General features: G+C 40.9%; 1 protein-coding gene across 1 annotated transcript in view; it reads left to right on the plus strand.

Annotated features, from left to right (window-relative positions):
• Positions 1-19,376, plus strand: part of LOC132133828 (liprin-beta-2-like) — a 41,993-nt gene that overhangs the window by 13,410 nt on the left and 9,207 nt on the right. The window contains exons 3-13 of the mRNA XM_059546823.1: positions 1,098-1,184; positions 2,666-2,779; positions 10,028-10,165; positions 13,313-13,516; positions 14,279-14,371; positions 16,385-16,496; positions 17,738-17,799; positions 17,924-17,999; positions 18,096-18,208; positions 18,856-18,920; positions 19,134-19,208. Of these exons, the coding sequence (XP_059402806.1) occupies positions 1,098-1,184; positions 2,666-2,779; positions 10,028-10,165; positions 13,313-13,516; positions 14,279-14,371; positions 16,385-16,496; positions 17,738-17,799; positions 17,924-17,999; positions 18,096-18,208; positions 18,856-18,920; positions 19,134-19,208 (1,139 nt within the window). The remainder of the gene's footprint in view (positions 1-1,097; positions 1,185-2,665; positions 2,780-10,027; positions 10,166-13,312; positions 13,517-14,278; positions 14,372-16,384; positions 16,497-17,737; positions 17,800-17,923; positions 18,000-18,095; positions 18,209-18,855; positions 18,921-19,133; positions 19,209-19,376) is intronic.

Genomic DNA, 19,376 nt, shown 5'->3' on the forward strand with positions numbered 1-19,376 from the left:
GTTTTTTGCTGATATAGTCTAAAGACTGGACAGAAGATTTATTTGATCATTCATCTTTTTTCAGTTTATGATAATTTATCCAGTATTGCTAATTAACATGTCTGCTTATTAGTATAAAGCACAAATTCTGCGTGACCATATTCTGTATCCCTAATCCTGGCCAATACCTAAATTTAACAACTTCCTTACTAAATACTAATTAGAAGTTTATTGAGACAAAAGGCATAGTTTGTGGTAACATACAAATATTAGCAAGAATTGGACCTTAAAATAAAGTGTGACCATAATTTGTTAAGCTAAATTGGTATGTGTTCTGTCTGTCTAGCCATGCATCCATCCATGTGAGTTGTGCAAACAATATTTGTTAAATAAATAGAATTTAAAAAATAGAATTTAAACTTAAAATCTTTCTATCTGTCTCTGTCTATGCAACCCTGAGGCACAACATGCTGTTGTTTATTTTTCCATTGTTATTGTGACCCTCAACCATTATGCAAATTACCTCATTAATTTGTAATTAGCTACTTTATTGTGTTTCTATTGAAGGGGTGTCAAAGCTTTCAGTTAATTTATTTATTTATTTATTTATTTATTTTTGGCGCCAACATGTCATTTAACACCTTTAAAACAACACCTATTTTTTTTGGCTTACTTGCATATTTCTCTTTGTTGAAGTTTATTTTGTCGTTTGCAGTGAGCCAATTATTCTCCAAAAAGTTGACAAGCAGGTTATTTCTCCTCTTGCACACCTCTCTGTTGACTTTCAGTTTCTGTCTGTGCGTGTGTACCTGGTTCTGTACGTTATGGAGGCCAAAAGTTCCCACAAGGATAGAAATACCAGTAATTTTTTACCTCTGTGTGGACATTTTCAGTCCCCATGAGGTAAGCTGATAAATCATACAGAATTATGTAAAATGTAAATTTAGGGGTAGAGTAAAGGGATAGAAGATTCACAAAGCAAGTATAACCTGAAACAACCCACACTGAGAAGATATTTTGGTCCTCATGAGGAAATCAGCCACTTCAAGTGATCAAATTACACTTACAATCCAGAAAACTTCTCTGTGTAAAAACACATGTAATCTGTGTCTCCACAGGTTAACCTCCAGTGCTCAAGCAACAATGAGACCTATCAAGAGCGGCTGGCGAGATTAGAAGGGAACAAAGAGTCTCTGGTTCTCCAGGTGAGATATTTCACTAGGCCTCCAAGGCATTTCAACTCAGCATAATAGTCACAATGTCCACACAATGAGAAGACAGCTAGCCAACATGCTTGTAAAACCTCACAGGGTCAAACCGGGGGACTATGGTGTCTCTGTGAACGGTGACGCTGACGCGCTGCATCCCACGATGACACAGCTGCCTGTCTAATGCACAATGGGATGTTGTAGATCACATAGCTATGGGACAATCTGTGGACAGGTTAGGGGGTAGGTGTTACTTGATATTTTACTAAACAGCAATGGTGGACATCACAGTGAGAGTTAAGCCATTATCAGCTTTAGAACGGTATATGTTTACTGTAAGCTTGCAAGCTTCTTTGTGTTCATTTAAGAGAGATTTTTCCAAAGCAGACATTCTGAATTAACAGTAAATATATCATTCAGTTATTTTATGTCATACAAATGTCACAGATTATATTATTTCTATATTGAAGGTCTTCTAGGTGGTTTCTAGGGCACTGCTTTTGGGGGTTTCTAAGGCTTCTATGTAGTTAGGGCATTGCTAGGTGGTTTCTTGGGCATCTAGTTGGTCACTAGGTTATTCTACTGTATATGGTTGCTAGGGTATTGTTAGGTGGTTCTGGGTAATTTCTTGGGTGTTCCAGATGGTTTCTACACTGTAAAAAATGACTGTGATTTTAACGGTAAAAAACTGTACAAACCTGTTAAATGGTTTACGGGGAAAAATTGACATTCCCAGAATTCTCAAATCCTCAAATTTAATAACTGTTTCTTCTTATTTTTTTTCTTAGGGTTGAAAGGTGAAAGTAATCTGAAATCTCTGAGTCTATAAAATTCTATGAGAGGTTTCAGAGTATTTTTCTTAGCAATCTGATTTATAATCTTTATTTGGTGGACAATAAAATGCCTTCTGATCTAAAACCTAATTTAGGTTTGTGTGTTTTCTAATTTACTTGTGGCTGTCTCTGCATATTAAACAGAGGTGAAAGAAAGTATTTTAACATAAAAAAGTGAAGCACTTCCCCTTTAAGAAGTTTTAAGAAGTCTTCTAACTCTGCAACAAGTGTTACAAAGTTGCCCTTCTCCATAGTCCCTCCCCTCCTGTGATCTGAGTGGTGAATTGTCTAAAACAAAGATGAACACGATTGGCTCCTAATGCCCTCAAGGTGTTGTTCTTCTCCTTTTACCTGTCCTGCTGGTTGGCAGTCCTTCAGTTGGTGTTGAACAAAAGGACACTTTCAAATCAATTGAATCTCAAGCAGGCTCACATGTTAGCATGGAAGTGTCTCAGAGCTAAGGAATGGGCGTTTTTAACTCAAATGTACACATTTGAAGGACTACATCCCTCTGCTCTTTAGACTTTGGGTTTGGATGTGTGTTGCAATCGTCGTTAGCATATCTGTCGGAGGAAATGACAGAGAAACTCTGGGCAAGTTTTAGGTTAGCCTGAGTAAACGTTTTCTACTGTTTGTTGGTTTTAGGTGAGTGTTCTCACTGACCAGGTTGAAGCTCAAGGGGAAAAGATTAGAGATCTGGAAAGTTCCCTGGAAGAACACCACCACAAACTCATTTCTACTGAGCAAATGCTTCAACAGGTAAGATCACATACTTGCTGTCATTTACGTCAAGTTTTAAGCAGAATTGTGATGGTTTGTAAAACATTGTTTACCACCTGAAACTTAAGCAATCTGTAATTTTTCCATCAGTTTCAGATTTAATTGTGTAGACTTGACTGTACTAGATCTATGAATGTGGGTTACCAGTTGTTTGCCGAGTGCTGGCATAATCTCACCCTCAGACCTTAACATCCATGTTTGTCTCTACAAAGTTAGTTGTTTGTTTGTGTGGATGTTATTATCATAAAATATGATAACTGTGCATGTTTTGTGTGTTTTACGGTTTAGCATGTGATTAACTGGCTTAAACTGGTGGATCTATAATCACACTCGTTTAGTCACTGTGTTAGTGTTTGCTGGCAAGTGTTCCTTTGATTTGAGAAATGTTTTTGAAAATTGCTATATTCCTTTAGCATTGCTTGTGAAACCACTGAAAGAAATATACAGTGTGCTTATTTGTGAGGAGGATTTTAATGTTTTTAGTATCTGTAAAAAAAAATATATGCACAGACGTACTCAGACAGAAAGGATTTGAGTCATTGTGACAATGTTGACAAAAGGTTAAATGATTAATATTTTATGCACATCACTTTTTTTTCCTTGGAGTTCCAAGTATAGGTGCAGAGACCTAAGTCTCTGAAATTCTGCCGGTAAATTATTTAATAATTCTTAAAATATATATATATATATATATATATATATATAAACACAATGATAATAGCAAATAATTTAATATTAAAGTATATATTTTTTATATTGTTTATTTAGATACATAAAGCATAATAAAAATATTAACTTATTTTATATGATCTAATCCTATAATTGTTTGACGTACCAATTCAGTTCAATTTCATACAACTTTAAGGTTATATTAGTGAGAATTGCCCACTTTGCCAAGGATCATGTTCAGGATTCCATAACAGGACGGCTGTGTCAACAAATGCTAGAGATGGAGAGATAGAGAGGGCCCTCATGTTTTCATTGATTGATAGGGCAAGTAAACTCTCAGCTTAGTCATGGCAGTTTTCTTAAATACCATAGTTCTTTATAATAGGTGGATCCTGTTGCACAACAAAAAAATCCACGTCCAGGCACTCACATTGTCAGTAAGGTAAAAAAACCTTTATTCTAAGACACAGCTACATGTTAAAAAGATACTCAGGTGTATACATGTTGGAGTCTTTTTAATGTGCATCCCTATCTTACCAACAGTCCTTTATTTATCTGATTATGAATAATTTAAAGGGTTAGTTCAACCAAAAATGAAAATTAGTCTCTGTTTTACTCACCCTCGAGTCATCCTAGGTGTATATGACTTTCTTCTTTCAGATGAATCCAGTCTGAGTTGTATAAAAATTGTCCTGGCTATTCCAAGCTCTATCACTGCAGTCAGCGGGTGTTTCTGTTGAACAGTCCATAAGTCGTCAAATAAAGTGCACGCATCCATAATAAAATGTGCCTCGCGATAAGATTCATTGATTCTATTGAATCCAAGAATCCATTTTCATAAGAAAAATATCCATATTTCAAATGTAATAAACACTTTTCTCTCATTTCCATCTGTATCTGTCATATGCAGAAGCCGTTCCGGCGGATGACGTAGGACATTAGCATTGTGTGAACAAAAGAACAAAAGAAAACACTGGTCACGAATTAGAAGTGTGTGTATATATATATATATATATATATATTTGTCGAAGGATTTCGATATAAACCAAAAGGAGACTGGTTTTCCTTTCCTATAGTAAGGATCCTTTGATCCTATAAACAAACTCGCGAGACTAGCATATCTTAGAGGTGCGCGCTGTACATATGTCCTGCGTCATCCGCCAGAATGTCTTCCACATATAACAGATACAGAAAGTGAGAGAAAAGTGTTTATTACAATTGAAATATGGGTATTTGTATTATGAAAATTTATGGATCAAATGTAAAAATGCAACAATGCAAATTCACATTAGTTCACATTAAATTGAATTATATTTTAAATAATAATTTTAGTAGGTAATAGGGGTTCAACTACAAAAAGTGTGTACCTCTCTGGTTGTTTATCAGCTTAATCTTTTCCAGCTTTTCTTTTAGAAAAAAAAGAGCTTAATTATTAAAAGCGTGTTTTTTTTTGTTTTTGTTTTTTTCTACATACTGGAAAAGTCATGTCATTTATAATGTAATTTATAGTAATGTTTTATTATTGCTCTCATTACATGGGTGTTTACTTCATTTTATAAATATAATTTTTTTATTAATTAAAGCATTAAAATACATTTACATGACATTTAATTACATGTGATCCTTTAGCAGACATTTTTAACCAAAGCGACTTCCAAACGAGGACAATAGAAACAATCAAAACCAACAAAAGAGCAATAATATGTAAGTGTAATATGTAAACTTATAAATTTCTATTGAGTAAATACATTTTTTAGGTAGAGTGTCCTAGTATACTCTTGTCATGGCTTATGCTGCTGGAAGGAACACGGAGCCGAGGGATAAACGAAACAAGGATTTATTAAATAAAACATAAACAAGGTAAGTCGTAAATAACAGGTGGCAAGAGGCAAGTAACAGGTGACAAGTAGACAAGTTGACATTTAGACGAGTAGACCCGACAAGACAGAACTGAAAGGACAAGGCTTTTATACAAAGGATAATTGGGAAAACACAGGTGGATGGCATGACTAAATTAACAGGGACATGGAACACATGCGGAAATGACTAGACACACCTGGGAACTAATCAAACCACACACGGAAGACAGAAACTGGGTCACAGGGGCAAAAACACACAAAATAAGTCCAGGTGTGTGACAGTACTCCCCCCTCCCGGTAGGTGCGTCCTCGCACCGTAGAAACAACAAAGGGAGACGTGGGTGGGAACTTGGGAGGAGGTTCCGGTGGAGGACAGCCTCCCAGGAGGGGGCCAGCAGACAGGGACTACAGAGGAAGGAGCCAGGGAGGAGATGACGGAGGGAGGAGCCAGGGAGGAGACAGGAAGGATCTGAAGCAGGAGGTACCCAGCAGGACCCAGGCCACAGCCATAACGGCCCAAGGTGGGGCCGACGGTGGAAGGAGCCATGAAGGAGGAATGGTCACCGACTCCAGGGACTCGACCCACGGCAACGGAGCAAGTGGAGGAGGAGCCCGAGGCGGAGACGGAGAGCCGAAGAGCCAGGGTGACGGGGAGGAGCCGGAGGTCCTAGGCGGAACCGATGGCTCTGGTGACTGACGCGGCGATGTGGATCCGGAAGGCCGCGGTGAGGCCAGAGTGACCGAGGACTGAGGTGTAGCCGAGGGGATGAAGGAGCCTGACGGAGCCGGAGGGACGGAGGGATGAGGCGAAGCCGGAGGAGTGGAGTCCCGAGGCATAGGATGGACGACGCCAGACCAAGGCGGAGCCGGAGGGACGAGGGAGCCAGGCAGAGCATGTGGACTGCCGGGCCACGGCGGAGAGGAAGGAGCTAGGAGCCATGGTGGAGCCGACGGGTCAACGGGCCGAGGCGGAGTCCAGGCCTCAGAGGCTGGAGGCGGAGGTGAGGGAGACGCCGACCAAGGCGTCGCTGGAGGATGGCGGTCCCGCTGAGCTCGCACCACAATGATGGTAGGCTGAGGGCGAGCAGAGGGGCAGCCAGACGACAGCGGAGGAGGAGGCAGGAGTGGGTGGGAGGGTGGGAATTTTGGAGGAGCAGGCATTGGAGTAAGCTCTGGGGCTGGAGCCCGTCCTGGGCTTAACGGGGGTTCAGGAGCCCGTCCTGGGCTTAACGGGGGTTCGGGAGCCCGTCCTGGGCTTAACGGGGGTTCGGGAGCCCGCCCTGGGCTTAACGGGGGTTCGGGAGCCCGTCCTGGGCTTAACGGGGGTTCGGGAGCCCGTCCTGGGCTTAACGGGGGTTCGGGAGCCCGTCCTGGGCTTAACGGGGGTTCGGGAGCCCGTCCTGGGCTTAACGGGGGTTCGGGAGCCCGTCCTGGGCTTAACGGGGGTTCGGGAGCCCGTCCTGGGCTTAACGGGGGTTCGGGAGCCCGTCCTGGGCTTAACGGGGGTTCGGGAGCCCGTCCTGGGCTTAACGGGGGTTCGGGAGCCCGTCCTGGGCTTAACGGGGGTTCGGGAGCCCGTCCTGGGCTTAACGGGGGTTCGGGAGCCCGTCCTGGGCTTAACGGGGGATCGGGAGCCCGTCCTGGGCTTAACGGGGGATCGGGAGCCCGTCCTGGGCTTAACGGGGGATCGGGAGCCCGTCCTGGGCTTAACGGGGGATCGGGAGCCCGTCCTGGGCTTAAAGGAGGATCGGGAGCCCGTCCTGGGCTTAAAGGAGGATCGGGAGCCCTTCCTGGGCTTAACGGAAGATCGGGAGCCCTTCCTGGGCTTAACGGAGGATCGGGAGCCCGTCCTGGGCTTAACGGAGGATCAGGAGCCCGTCCTGGGCTTAACGGAGGATCAGGAGCCCGTCCTGGGCTTAACGGGGGAACAGGAGCCCGTCCTGGGCTTAACGGGGAATCAGGAGCCCGTCCTGGGCTTACAGGAGGATCAGGAGCCCGTCCTGGGCTTACAGGAGGATCAGGAGCCCGTCCTGGGCTTAACGGAAGAACAGGAGCCCTTCCTGGGCTTAACAGAGGATCAGGAGCCCGTCCTGGGCTTACAGGAGGATCAGGACCCCTTCCTGGGCTTAACGGGGGTTCAGGAGCCCGTCCTGGGCTTAAAGGAGGATCAGGAGCCCGTCCTGGGCTTAACGGAAGATCAGGAGCCCTTCCTGGGCTTAACAGAGGATCAGGAGCCCGTCCTGGGCTTAACGGGGGTTCAGGAGCCCGTCCTGGGCTTAACGGGGGTTCAGGAGACCGTCCTCGGCTTAACGGGGGATCAGGAGCCCGTCCTGGGCTTAAAGGAGGATCAGGAGCCCGTCCTGGGCTTAAAGGAGGATCAGGAGCCCGTCCTGGGCTTAACGGGGGAACAGGAGCCCGTCCTGGGCTTAACGGGGGAACAGGAGCCCGTCCTGGGCTTAACAGAGGATCAGGAGCCCGTCCTGGGCTTACAGGAGGATCAGGAGCCCGTCCTGGGCTTAACGGGGGAACAGGAGCCCGTCCTGGGCTTAACGGGGGAACAGGAGCCCGTCCTGGGCTTAACGGGGAATCAGGAGCCCTTCCTGGGCTTAACAGAGGATCAGGAGCCCATCCTGGGCTTACAGGAGGATCAGGAGCCCGTCCTGGGCTTAACGGAAGATCAGGAGCCCTTCCTGGGCTTAACAGAGGATCTGGCATAGGTGAATTGGAACCCCCCTCATTTTGACCCATTTGGCGCTCCATATTTTGCTCCCTCGTGGTGGGCAGTGTCGCCGGCTCTCGCACCTGGTCTGACGGGATGCTCTCTGGCTCTCCATCATCGGTGGGCTCGGGCTTATGCCTCGTACCGTGGGGAGATTGTAGGCTGGGCTCTGGGTCCAGAGTGGACCTGGCGAGATCCTCCATTGGGCCGACCGTGAGAGGTGACCCATTTCTCACCAGATTCCACTCTATAAAGGCGGCGAAATCCTCCCGAGGACCATCTTCGGGCGACAACGCTCTGCACCTAGGGTTCAGGCTGGCGTGATAAAAGGTGCAGAGCGCGTGGTCCGGGTAGCTGGTGGCATTAGCTAGCCAGAGAAACCGTCTGGTATGGTCCTCGAGAGACAGTCCCTCCTGCTCCAGCAGGAGGAGGAGGTATTCGGGGCGATAGAGGGGATCCATGAAACACTACGGAAAGAAAAAAGACTGTGAAAAAAAAACGGAAAACAAAACGGAGGGAAAACACGAAGTTTTTAACTTTTTCAGGTCGGGTCTTCTGTCACGGCTTATGCTGCTGGAAGGAACACGGAGCCGAGGGATAAACGAAACAAGGATTTATTAAATAAAACATAAACAAGGTAAGTCGTAAATAACAGGTGGCAAGAGGCAAGTGGCAAGTAACAGGTGACAAGTTGACATTTAGACGAGTAGACCCGACAAGACAGAACTGAAAGGACAAGGCTTTTATACAAAGGATAATTGGGAAAACACAGGTGGATGGCATGACTAAATTAACAGGGACATGGAACACATGCGGAAATGACTAGACACACCTGGGAACTAATCAAACCACACACGGAAGACAGAAACTGGGTCACAGGGGCAAAAACACACAAAATAAGTCCAGGTGTGTGACAACTCTAGTAATGTGTTCTTGTAATGTAATTCTTATCCAGTAAATCAGAAACAATTGGACAAGTTGTGGTGCCTTTTACCTTTTTTATTGTGGCCAATTAGGGACTTTGGAGTAGAAAAGCTGGAAAACCACTGCTGTACACCATGATCTAGACCCGGGGTTTCAAACTCAGTTCCTGGAGGGCCAGAGCCCTGCAGAGTTTAGTTCTAACCCTGCTCCAACAAACAGACCATGTAGTTTTCAAATGAGCCTGAAGGATTTGATTAGTTGGATTATGTATGTTTAATTATGGTTGAATCAAAACTCTGCAGGGCTCCAGCCCTCCAGGAATTGAGTTTGACACCCCTGATCTAGTGAGTGAAAGTGTCGTGGCCAATTATGGTGACCCATACTCGGAATTAGTGCTCTGCATTTAACCAATCAAAGTATTTGACCTTGGTCAAAGTATGAGGCATAACTAGGACTAGCCAAAATGTGTTGACTTTTTTTTTTTTTTGCTGGATTGATTATGTGGAAATTGAATTGAATGCATTTGGGAAAATATTTACTAAACAAAAGTGCATGAGGCAGTTTTGTTTAGAAAATCTTTGCCTGATTTCATTGTAATACTCTGTAGTTTTTCGAGGTATACTGTAGTAATATTGTAATCATTCAGCACAACTGTAAATATCACAATACCACAGATTTACCATCTGATACCATCATCATACCACCACAATATTTTAGGTTTTCTTATGTGCACAAGGCAATTTATGCCCTTTTTAAACACTGGTTCGCAAAGGTTCTCAGTGCCCTGCTTGATTTAGCCGGTAGTATCAAACAAAGTTTCCCTCTTTTGGCCCTCCTGACTTTCTCACATACAGGGGCAGAGGAAGTAAAAATAGTGTGCTTGAGTATATTTAGTGGCGCTTGGCTTCAGCCTAAGCATTACTGTGAGAGAACTTGGCCAGTGGAGCATCAAGAAGCGCCTGTGTGCCGTGTGATTGTTACTGTATACAGTACAAATGTGTAGGTGTGTTTGTGTGTGTCACCATGTTTTCGCTAACGTGTGTGCATGTGCTTTAGGAGCTCCTTAGCCGAACCTCACTGGAGACACAGAAACTGGAACTCATGGATGAAGTTTCCTATCTGAAACTAAAGCTAGTCGGCATGGAGGAGGAACACAACCACAATGATGAACAGGAGAAACATAATAAAGCTGAGGTACTGTATCAGTCTGTCAGTTCATAGGGGCGAATGGGTTAATCTGTTAAGAGATGGTATTTGATTAATGTCATACTATTGTAGTTTTCTAAATGATAATGATTTAATCCAATGGCTGTTTACTTCCTCTATATGTGTAGTCTGTCTTGCAGGGATGTCAAAATATCAGTAACCAAAATACCAATACATTGTTTTCATGATTCTCAATGGCAATTTTATTATCACAGCAAAAAAGAATTTAATTTTTTATAAATATTTTGTAAAAAATTATTTGGCCTCCTAGTTTTATATTTTTAGTTTTCATATTAATTTTAGAAATTTGAGTAATGTTATGTGCTTTTGCCAATTCATTAGTTTGAGCTTAAAATTTTCATCTAATAATTACTTTATTTCAGCATCATTTAAATTACAGAAAACATTTGTATTTTTTTATTTCAATTTCATTTTAGCAATAATTATTTTCAGATTTATTAAAATGACAGAAAACTTTTATTTTAGTAAAAATAAACAATAGTTTATTAATAGTTTAGTTTGTTCTAAACTATATATTTAAATATGTATATCAAAAATGAATGTTCAATTAGTTTGTTTATAGAGTATAGTTTATACATCTTTTCTATTTTATTATCAACGCCTCTGCTTCCTAGAATTGTTTGACAGCTCATAAAATAATACTGAAAAATGCTTATATTGGCATTTATCAGTATTATTTTACAATTATAATGCAATATAATGCTTATATTGTAGTACTTTTTTAGATTTGTTGACTAGGAATGATTTTGGTTGACTAGATGCTATATAGTTCTTTTTGAGCATGCCTGTGTCTTTGTTGTCCACCAGTTGCCTCTAATTCAATTGAAACCACACTCACAGGAAGCAGCCGTGTCAGTCTATGTGTTGTTAAATACATTTAGAGGTATAGTAATAAAAAAAGTGTATGGTTATAATAGAAGAGAAACTGATATCAGACACACTATTGTAGTTACCAAGAGTGTCATGTTGAAATACAAGATCAGTAAATATGCTTTTGAGCTGATATTTAATCTGATGTTTCCACTTGGCATGTGGAAACATAACTAGGGGACAGGGAAGTCATGGTGGCATGTTTATGTTGTGGTGAGAATATGTAGATCCTGTAGATTTATCAACTCTTAACACCTAATTACTTATCAAACTTGCAGTGTTACATACTTTGTGCAGAGTCAACAGACTAAACAGACTCAGAAAAACAACATAAAACTTTAAGGAGCATCTTTTCTGTGCTTTATTTTTCTTGAACATATTAAATCTCTGGCTTTCTGTCTAAAGATGGAACGGGTTTACCACAGCCATGGGAAAACCTGGAAATATCAGAGATTTCAAAGCCTTGAAGAGCCATTATTATTGACAGAAGCTTTAAGTCATGGGAATTTTCATATTGAATATTCATTTGCTTTGGTATCATAGACTCAAAATGTTTCATCAGCTTCATTGGAAGTCATTAGAAAAAATGGCTCTTAAAATTTCTCAGTTAGTATGTGAACATTCTACTGGTGTTTGATGTCAGGTAAGTATACCAAGGACTCAAAGAGACCAAAAACAGGAAGGAGTTTGACTCTGAGCCAATAGACGTCTCATTGTTATGTCTTTGACATTCGTTTGAATCGGGCTATCACAGAGACTCAGCCTTTCCACACTGACAGTGTGCTTAACGAAACATGATTTTTGGATATGTATACACACAGAGACAATTACACACACACATTCAAACCCCATGTCCCACAAATGTTCCCAGTGCCAAAAAGGCAGCGTGCTGATAAGGGAAGATGCTAATCAGTAGAGACACTAAAGCAAGTGGTGGGCCTAAATAGGAGATAGTGACAAGGCAGCTTGATGAACACAAAATGACAGATGCCAGAAGTGCTCAGTGCTTGTCTTGAGAAGTGTTCAGCTGTACACAACATGCACACGCTTTTTTACGCACATCTGCAATGAGTATCATTCACTTTTAGAAATTAAGCAACAAGCGAAGGAAAGGCTGCTAATAATGTTCTGCACTTACATACATACATATACATGCATACATATTTACAAACAGTAAAATTGAAATTGCACAAATCTTGCTTGTCACAAAAGTATGTGCATATTCTGTGACTAGTTTATGTTGAAATTTGTGGGTTTACTGAGTGAATCTTGTAAATCATTCTTTCTTATATTCTTTTCATAAATCCATAGTGTCATTGCACACTCTACATTCTGTGGTAACCGAGCTCTCCTTGCATTTGTTGCATCAAAACACTGGCCTCAAGGGTGACAGCTGCAAGGCTCCATTCAACAGGACGGAATGGCAGAAATTCACTTTGAACATACAACAGGCGCAAAACACTTTCACCACACACATCTCCCCCACTCACCTTTAGCATAGAGCTATATATAAGCTTTATCATCAACTGGGAATATCATATGAAACTTCCTCTGGCTGACAGCCTTTGCATTTCTATCAGAATAGCTAAGATTAGCCTGACTAATCATTCTCTTGTTCACAAGTGAAAAACAAACTGAACATTAACATGCTTTTTGCTAAAATCATATTATCTTTTAATTTGTGCATTGTACCATCATACGTCACAGATTAAGTATAACAGATGCCCAAAATTTATTTGAATCTCAAACACCTGCATTTAATCCTCTGAAACAAAGTATCTTGGTTCCCAGAAAATCTTGTCCTCATATAGACGAATAGGTCAGTAAAAAACTTTTACCGGCAAAGAGTAGGTCACAATGCAGGTCTCTTCACCACCGTTACTATTTATACAGAAGAATGTTATTTCAAGCATAATACAAAAAAATGTTGAAAACATAGAAGGTATGTGTATAAACTCTGTTGGGGATTAGTTGTGGACAGGTTTTTTTTTTTTTAAAGTTTAAGGTAATTTATTTTCTAAAAAGTCCAAAGGGCCAAACGCTAGATAAAACTGAGCCTGAACCTCTGGAGTGGAAATGTGACTTATTAGATTCTAAACCCTAATGTCCACAAAGCCAAAAATGAATATGCCTATTCAGAGAACTCAGATTATTCATAAGATCGTCTATGTCTATGTGTAACTGTGTTTCCAAATCTGATCACTGTTTTCCTTTTTTCTGGCTTTCTTGTTTTTGCTCTCTCAGAGTGTGGTTAATCTAATTAGTGAACTACAGGAGCAGATGTGTAAATTCCAGGAGGAAATCAGCAATCGCATCCAGGAGCAGCGAGCTCTGGAGAGCCTGGGCGACAGTGGCACACGCGAGGCTCTCGACCAGAGCCCCGATGTGGGCCTTGGTGCCTCTGATGCTGAGGAATGCAGCTGCCACTGTAGAAGTGGAGGAGAGAATGTAGGCAGATCCTCATTACGTGGTGGATTTACTTCAAGACCCCCTTTTTACCTCCTTGCTTTACCCTAAAAAATAACCATTCCCCCCATCTCACTTTTGGACACTCCAACAGGAATTGCTACTAACTGCCTCTTCTTGCAATGAATCCAGTTTGTCTGTGGGCTCCATTGTGGGAATCTCATGGTTACTGGTGTTTGCAGTGTGTTCCGATGACAGAATGTCATGATTTATTTTGGGTGTAAAGCTGCATGATGGAAATTCACTAACGCTAACGGTTTCTGAGTAGATCCAGAGAGCTCCCCGAAGGGTTGTGGGCTTAGTGGTGACTATTAGATTCTTTTCCTTGATCAATTAGGGCAGTTTTTGATGTCCCAAGTTATCTTTTTAAGAAACTAATAAGGTTTTCCAGGAATCTCCAGAGCTTTCTTGTGTTTTAACTGCATGGTGTGTGGGTTTTATGGGTCAGTCCAAACCTTTTCTCCCGAATTCCTTTGTATTGATATGAATGGCCTAAGCATGGAACCCCTGAAGTGGAATTTGCAGGGGAAAAGACCCTAGAACTTTCAAGTGCCCACAAGAACATTTTTCCACATGCACAAGAAAGTCTCAGGGTTTTATATTTCTGCAAGGTCAATTTAGGAGCTCTGTACCTTAGACAGAAGCATAGTTTTTCCAGGAGCAGTTGCCAGAATGGTTGGATGTTTGCTACTGCAAGGTGATGTGTAATTTGTTCTTTTTTATTTCTGTGTTTTTTTTCATCAGGCTTTGTTACAAGAGCTTCACCTTCTTAAGAGCAAAGTTGAAGAACTGGAGGGTGAGAAATCACAATATGAAAGGAAGCTCAAAGCCACTAAGGTAATGCATATTTAATCTGGACTCCTATTAGCTTTCAGTCGTTCTGTATTGTTCATTACAACTTTAACTGCCCCATAAGCATTTACTAACAGTCTCTTTAGCCATATTGGCTTAACCCTAAATGCAGACTCTTTTCAATGCAATTTCTTGCTCTGATCCCATAACTGTTCTATACATTTAATTCAATTGTTCACTGCACTCTCAGAGTGTCTTAAGCTCTTAGCATAATGAACATCCCTCTGGCTTTCTCTTCCTCCAGCTTTCTATTACCTATTCCCTCCATGTCTGTTACCAGTCGCTCATGACCAAGCTTGCTACACTGAAGCTCACGGTCGAGCACACTCAGGTAGAACGACAGCATTGGGAGAAGTGCTGTCGGACAGCTCAGGTGCTTAACCCTGCTAACCCTCCTTATCCCTTGTCGTCGTCCATGAGGAATATGACACAAGGGACAGGGCGATGAGGGCCCTGTCCCAAAATGGCACCCTCAGTCCTTGCGGTTGAACTTTGATTGAATTTTGCATCAAGAGTGCCATTTAAGACAGATTTATTTCATAATACTTCCACCTCTGCTCAAGTAGTCTACATTTTCCAAGCTTTGTCATAGTTCCATGAAAATGTCCTCTCCTTTGGTTGTTATGCCTCTCTGAGCTCCCAGTCCTTGTGCCTCTTGAACCCTCTTCCATCTAGATTTGTTTTAAGTCAGGGTTATCCAATCCGGGCCACTATCCTATAGAGCTTAGCTGCAATCCCAATTAAACCTATACCACATAATCAAACTTTTGAGGACCACCCAAAACTGTCAGGGAGATGTGCTGGAGGTAAACTTTGCAGGAAGGTGGCCCTCCAAGAGCGAGATTAGACACCCGTTCACTGACACATCACTGATTGGTACTCAGTCAGTTGTTGACAAGCTAATCACTAAATATGTTACGATAATCTTGCAGCTTCATGATCCCCAGTTTTTAATGGTTACCCATTTAGATGGCTTGCAGTTGCTTTAGCTTTGAGAGCTTTAGCCAAGGATAGATCTCCACATGGTCTAGCGGCAATCTTTTAAACCACATTATGTGTGGAAGTGAGCAGTGTAGAAAAACTGTACACGTGGATAGGCTACTATAGATCATCCATCTCTGTTTGTGTGAATACTTGCACGTTAGTGTGGGTTCGTATGACTTCTTTCTCTGGTAGATTGTCAGGTCGGTCCATCTTGGGAACAAGGGTTGAGCAGTTTCGGTATGGGAATGTAAACAGATTGACACACTATATTTGTACATACAGCACATTCTTTATGTACGTTTCATCATGTCTTATTGTCTTCTATAGCCTGTAATGAAATATTACTAATAGTTTTTTCCCTAATTTAGTCATGTTTGCCTGTTACTACCCACACAGCATTCTCTCATGTTTGACTAAACAATGGCTGATGAGTGAATGTTTATTTGTGTTGCGGTTGGTGGCACAGAAATAACAGGAGGGTCATGTGTCTTGCTATGTGCTAACATTTGAGCATTTACAAGGTTTGGACATGAATGTAAGGAATCTGCATCCAAAGACGTTTTAGCCAGTCTCAAAGTTCTGATAGGGATGATGTAATCTCTTCATTCAGTGCCTTTTTCAGCATAGCTACTTGACCATTCAAGTTTTCTGGGAAATCATGTCAGAGAGAGTTGTGCTAGCTATTTGGTGGTGGTATATGAACAGTAGGTATATTCTACATATGAAACAGAAAAAGCTTACATGTTTGTAGTAGTCCAACTCCCCCAACCCCACCCCATTTTTTTGACAATATAGTGGGTGTTTTTAAATGTGAATGTACCGTTTATCACCCAAAATGGTGAAGGTCATTTTAACCTGTATTCGTATTCGTAACCTGTCATTTTTGTGTTGTCAGTCTCAGATTCCCCTGTTTTCCAAAAACATACACTGTTGTGAAACATGTGGATCTTGTTTTCTTCTTTCTTAAGTGTTAATAAAATGATGGTTTAAAGTGTTTTATGTTTTGTTTTTTAGACTGAGATTGGCAAACTCCAGCAGCTGCTTGCTACGAAGAATGCTGAAATTGAGTGTTTACAGAATCAGCTTCTGTCCCAAGGAACCATCAACAATGACATCACAGAGAGAGGTACCAAGAAGATTAAATTCTAATGGTTGCTGAAGTGAGGCCTTAGTGCAGAATAGTTTAGCATTGCATTAATAAAAGACACTTTACACTAATAAGGTACAAAATAGGACTTGAACCCTTTACAAATTAAGTCTTAAGGACAGTTTTAAACCCTGATTAGTTTGACTGTTTAATGTTTTTTTTTCTAGCAATAAACATCAAAGAAACATCATAATCAAATAGACAATTTATTAATGTACTAAATAAGTTTTGTGTGTCTGTGTGTTGTTGTCTCTGTGTACTGGAAGCTTATGTCACTAAAAACAAATTCCTTGTATGCACAAGAATACTTGCAATAAATCTCTTTCTGATTCTGAAATGAGTAACAGGGTTGCAAATTTAGCCAAAACTAAGTTTAAAGGGTTAGTTCAGCCAAAAATGAAAATTAGCCCATAAATTACTCACCCTCAAGTCATCCTAGGTGTATATGACTTTCTTCTTTCAGACGAATCCAGTGAGAGTTATATAAAAAATTGTCTTTGCTCTTTTAAGCTGTTTAATACCATGGGTGTTGCATGCATCAGTTCAAAAGAAGATAAATAAAAAGCGTGAATCCATAAAAAAAAATATAATTTATGTATTTAATGTATCATGATCCTTCCATGCTTTCTCCCAGCTTGATTCAGCTGCCCCTTAGCGTCACTCTTAATTTGGCTTATGTACACTGGAAAACTGTCAAGTCTGTCGCGACTATCCCCTCAATGGATACGTGTGTGTGTGTGTGTGTGTGTGTGTGTGATTCTATCAAATCAAAGTCTAATTCTTCCTATTCAATCAAGTTGTCCTAAAGGTTTTTCATATACTGCATAATATTTCATTAAATCTACTGTGCTTGTCGATGTTCACTTAAATCAGGGTGTATTCTAGTTGTATTTAGTGTAAATTTTCACATTCAGATTTTAATGCTGTCAGCCTAATCTGTGTTTATTTGTTCAAAACTCCCATTGTTTTTTGTGTCAGAAATGTACGTCTCGGATTAAATTCTGAATTATATAATTTAGATTATTTATCTAAAAATAAAAATCATCTAATGAAGTTTCTTTTTGCATGTAGATTAGTGTATATAACTGAATATTAGCGAATCTTGCTTGTGGTCTAACTATATTGAAACTCTAATGCTACTTATAATTTAAACTAGCTTCCCCAACACTGCCATAATAATGTAATGGTGCACATATTGAGTTTTGCTCTTTATGTTCCAGATCAAGAGCTGCAGAGGTTAAAAACTGGACTGGAGATGCTAATAGCTGCCAATAATGAAAAGGTAAGTCAGCATGTGTGCACTTTGCATTTAACAGGTCCAAAATGTGCAGGAAGCAGCATGCATGTTGTAACAGGTAGAGGGGTTTGTTTATAGACTAAACATCAACTCTGTTTTGTTTATGAAGGATCGACACATAGAGGAACTCAATCTTCTGTTGGTCCAGTACAGAAAATTAAAGGACAGCTTAGCCCTTTCTCAAGGTACATTTTGAGTAAAACTTAATTTTACTATTTTAATGTTTTAGTCTCCATTGCTAGATGAATTTGACCCTTGAATGTGGTTCTGTGACTCTTCAGTGACCAACAATATGTTGCTGTCTGGCAGCAGTGAGGAGGATCTTAATGGCACTCGAAAAATAAGAGCCCTGACGCATAAAGCATACTCTGACAATGTCAGATCAGAGCTACAGGTACTGTTCAAGGTTTCAGATGGGTCATTTCAGAGAAAAACTGCATGATCTTGCTTTTTTGAGTTCTTTAATAGTACAACCAGACCATTTATGGAGAAACAGGTCATTCAGGAGTCATCACAATGTTGCAACCATAAACACATTAACAGAGTGGGTTGTTTTACATGTGAAAAAATTAGCCAATAATAATGTATATATGCACTACTATTTATACTTTGGGGTTTGGATTTGTTTAATGTTTTTTTTTAAGGTGGTCTCTTACTCTCACCAAGGCAGTGTTTATTAAAAATACGTAATTGATAAAACATATGTACAAAAATAAACAATTTAATTTATTCCTGTGATGCAAATCTGAATTAAAAGCAGCCATTACTCCAGTCATTACTCAGTCTGCTGCTTAATATCTTTGTGGAAACTATAATGCATTTTTTCCATAAAAAACAGCATTTATTTGAAATCTTTTGTAACACTTTAAATGTTTTACTGTTACTTTTGAACAGTTTAGAGAAGAAATCTTGACTAACATTATAAACGGACTTCAGGGGAAACCCTAAAATGCTAAAAGGCATAGATTGTGATCCATTTGTCTCCATATTTCTATTCAGCTTTGATTAGGTTTTAAGTTCTACTTATTTCATTCTCCACAGATGTCTTCCCGAGGCCCGTCGCCACTCCTGGTCTCTCCATGTTTCCAGAGGGAGCTGGACTCCAGGTGAGTGAGAGGTTGTATTAATAACAGAACTTTGATTATAGCAGAGTGTTAGTGGGACGCTGTTCTTAAAGGCAATCGGGATCAGGAGGCCTCTTTGGGAGAAGGACCATTTAGTTACCATTTTACTGTCCTAATTATTAACCAAAGCTAATGTGATTTTGTCAACTCTTGTCTTTCTTGCACTCCATCCCATTCTATCCTTCTCTGGCCCAGCTTTCGCAGTATACTGCCCTCTATGGAGACCTCGATGGTATCCATTGGCCACTTGGGCTTTTACAGCAGACAATGGCAAGTGGAGTGTGTGTTTGTGCTGGTTTAAAAGGGGTTCTAAAGTAGCAGTGGCCTTGTTCTTGTGATGTTTTTGCCACACACCACACACGCTGTTACTAATCGATGTAGTTATGGCTGGAGCATTTCCTTTGATATTTAGATATTTTCAATATTCCTCTGGTGCAT

The sequence above is a fragment of the Carassius carassius genome, chromosome 50 (genome assembly GCF_963082965.1).
Source record: "Carassius carassius chromosome 50, fCarCar2.1, whole genome shotgun sequence".
In the NCBI taxonomy this organism is placed as follows: domain Eukaryota; kingdom Metazoa; phylum Chordata; class Actinopteri; order Cypriniformes; family Cyprinidae; genus Carassius; species Carassius carassius.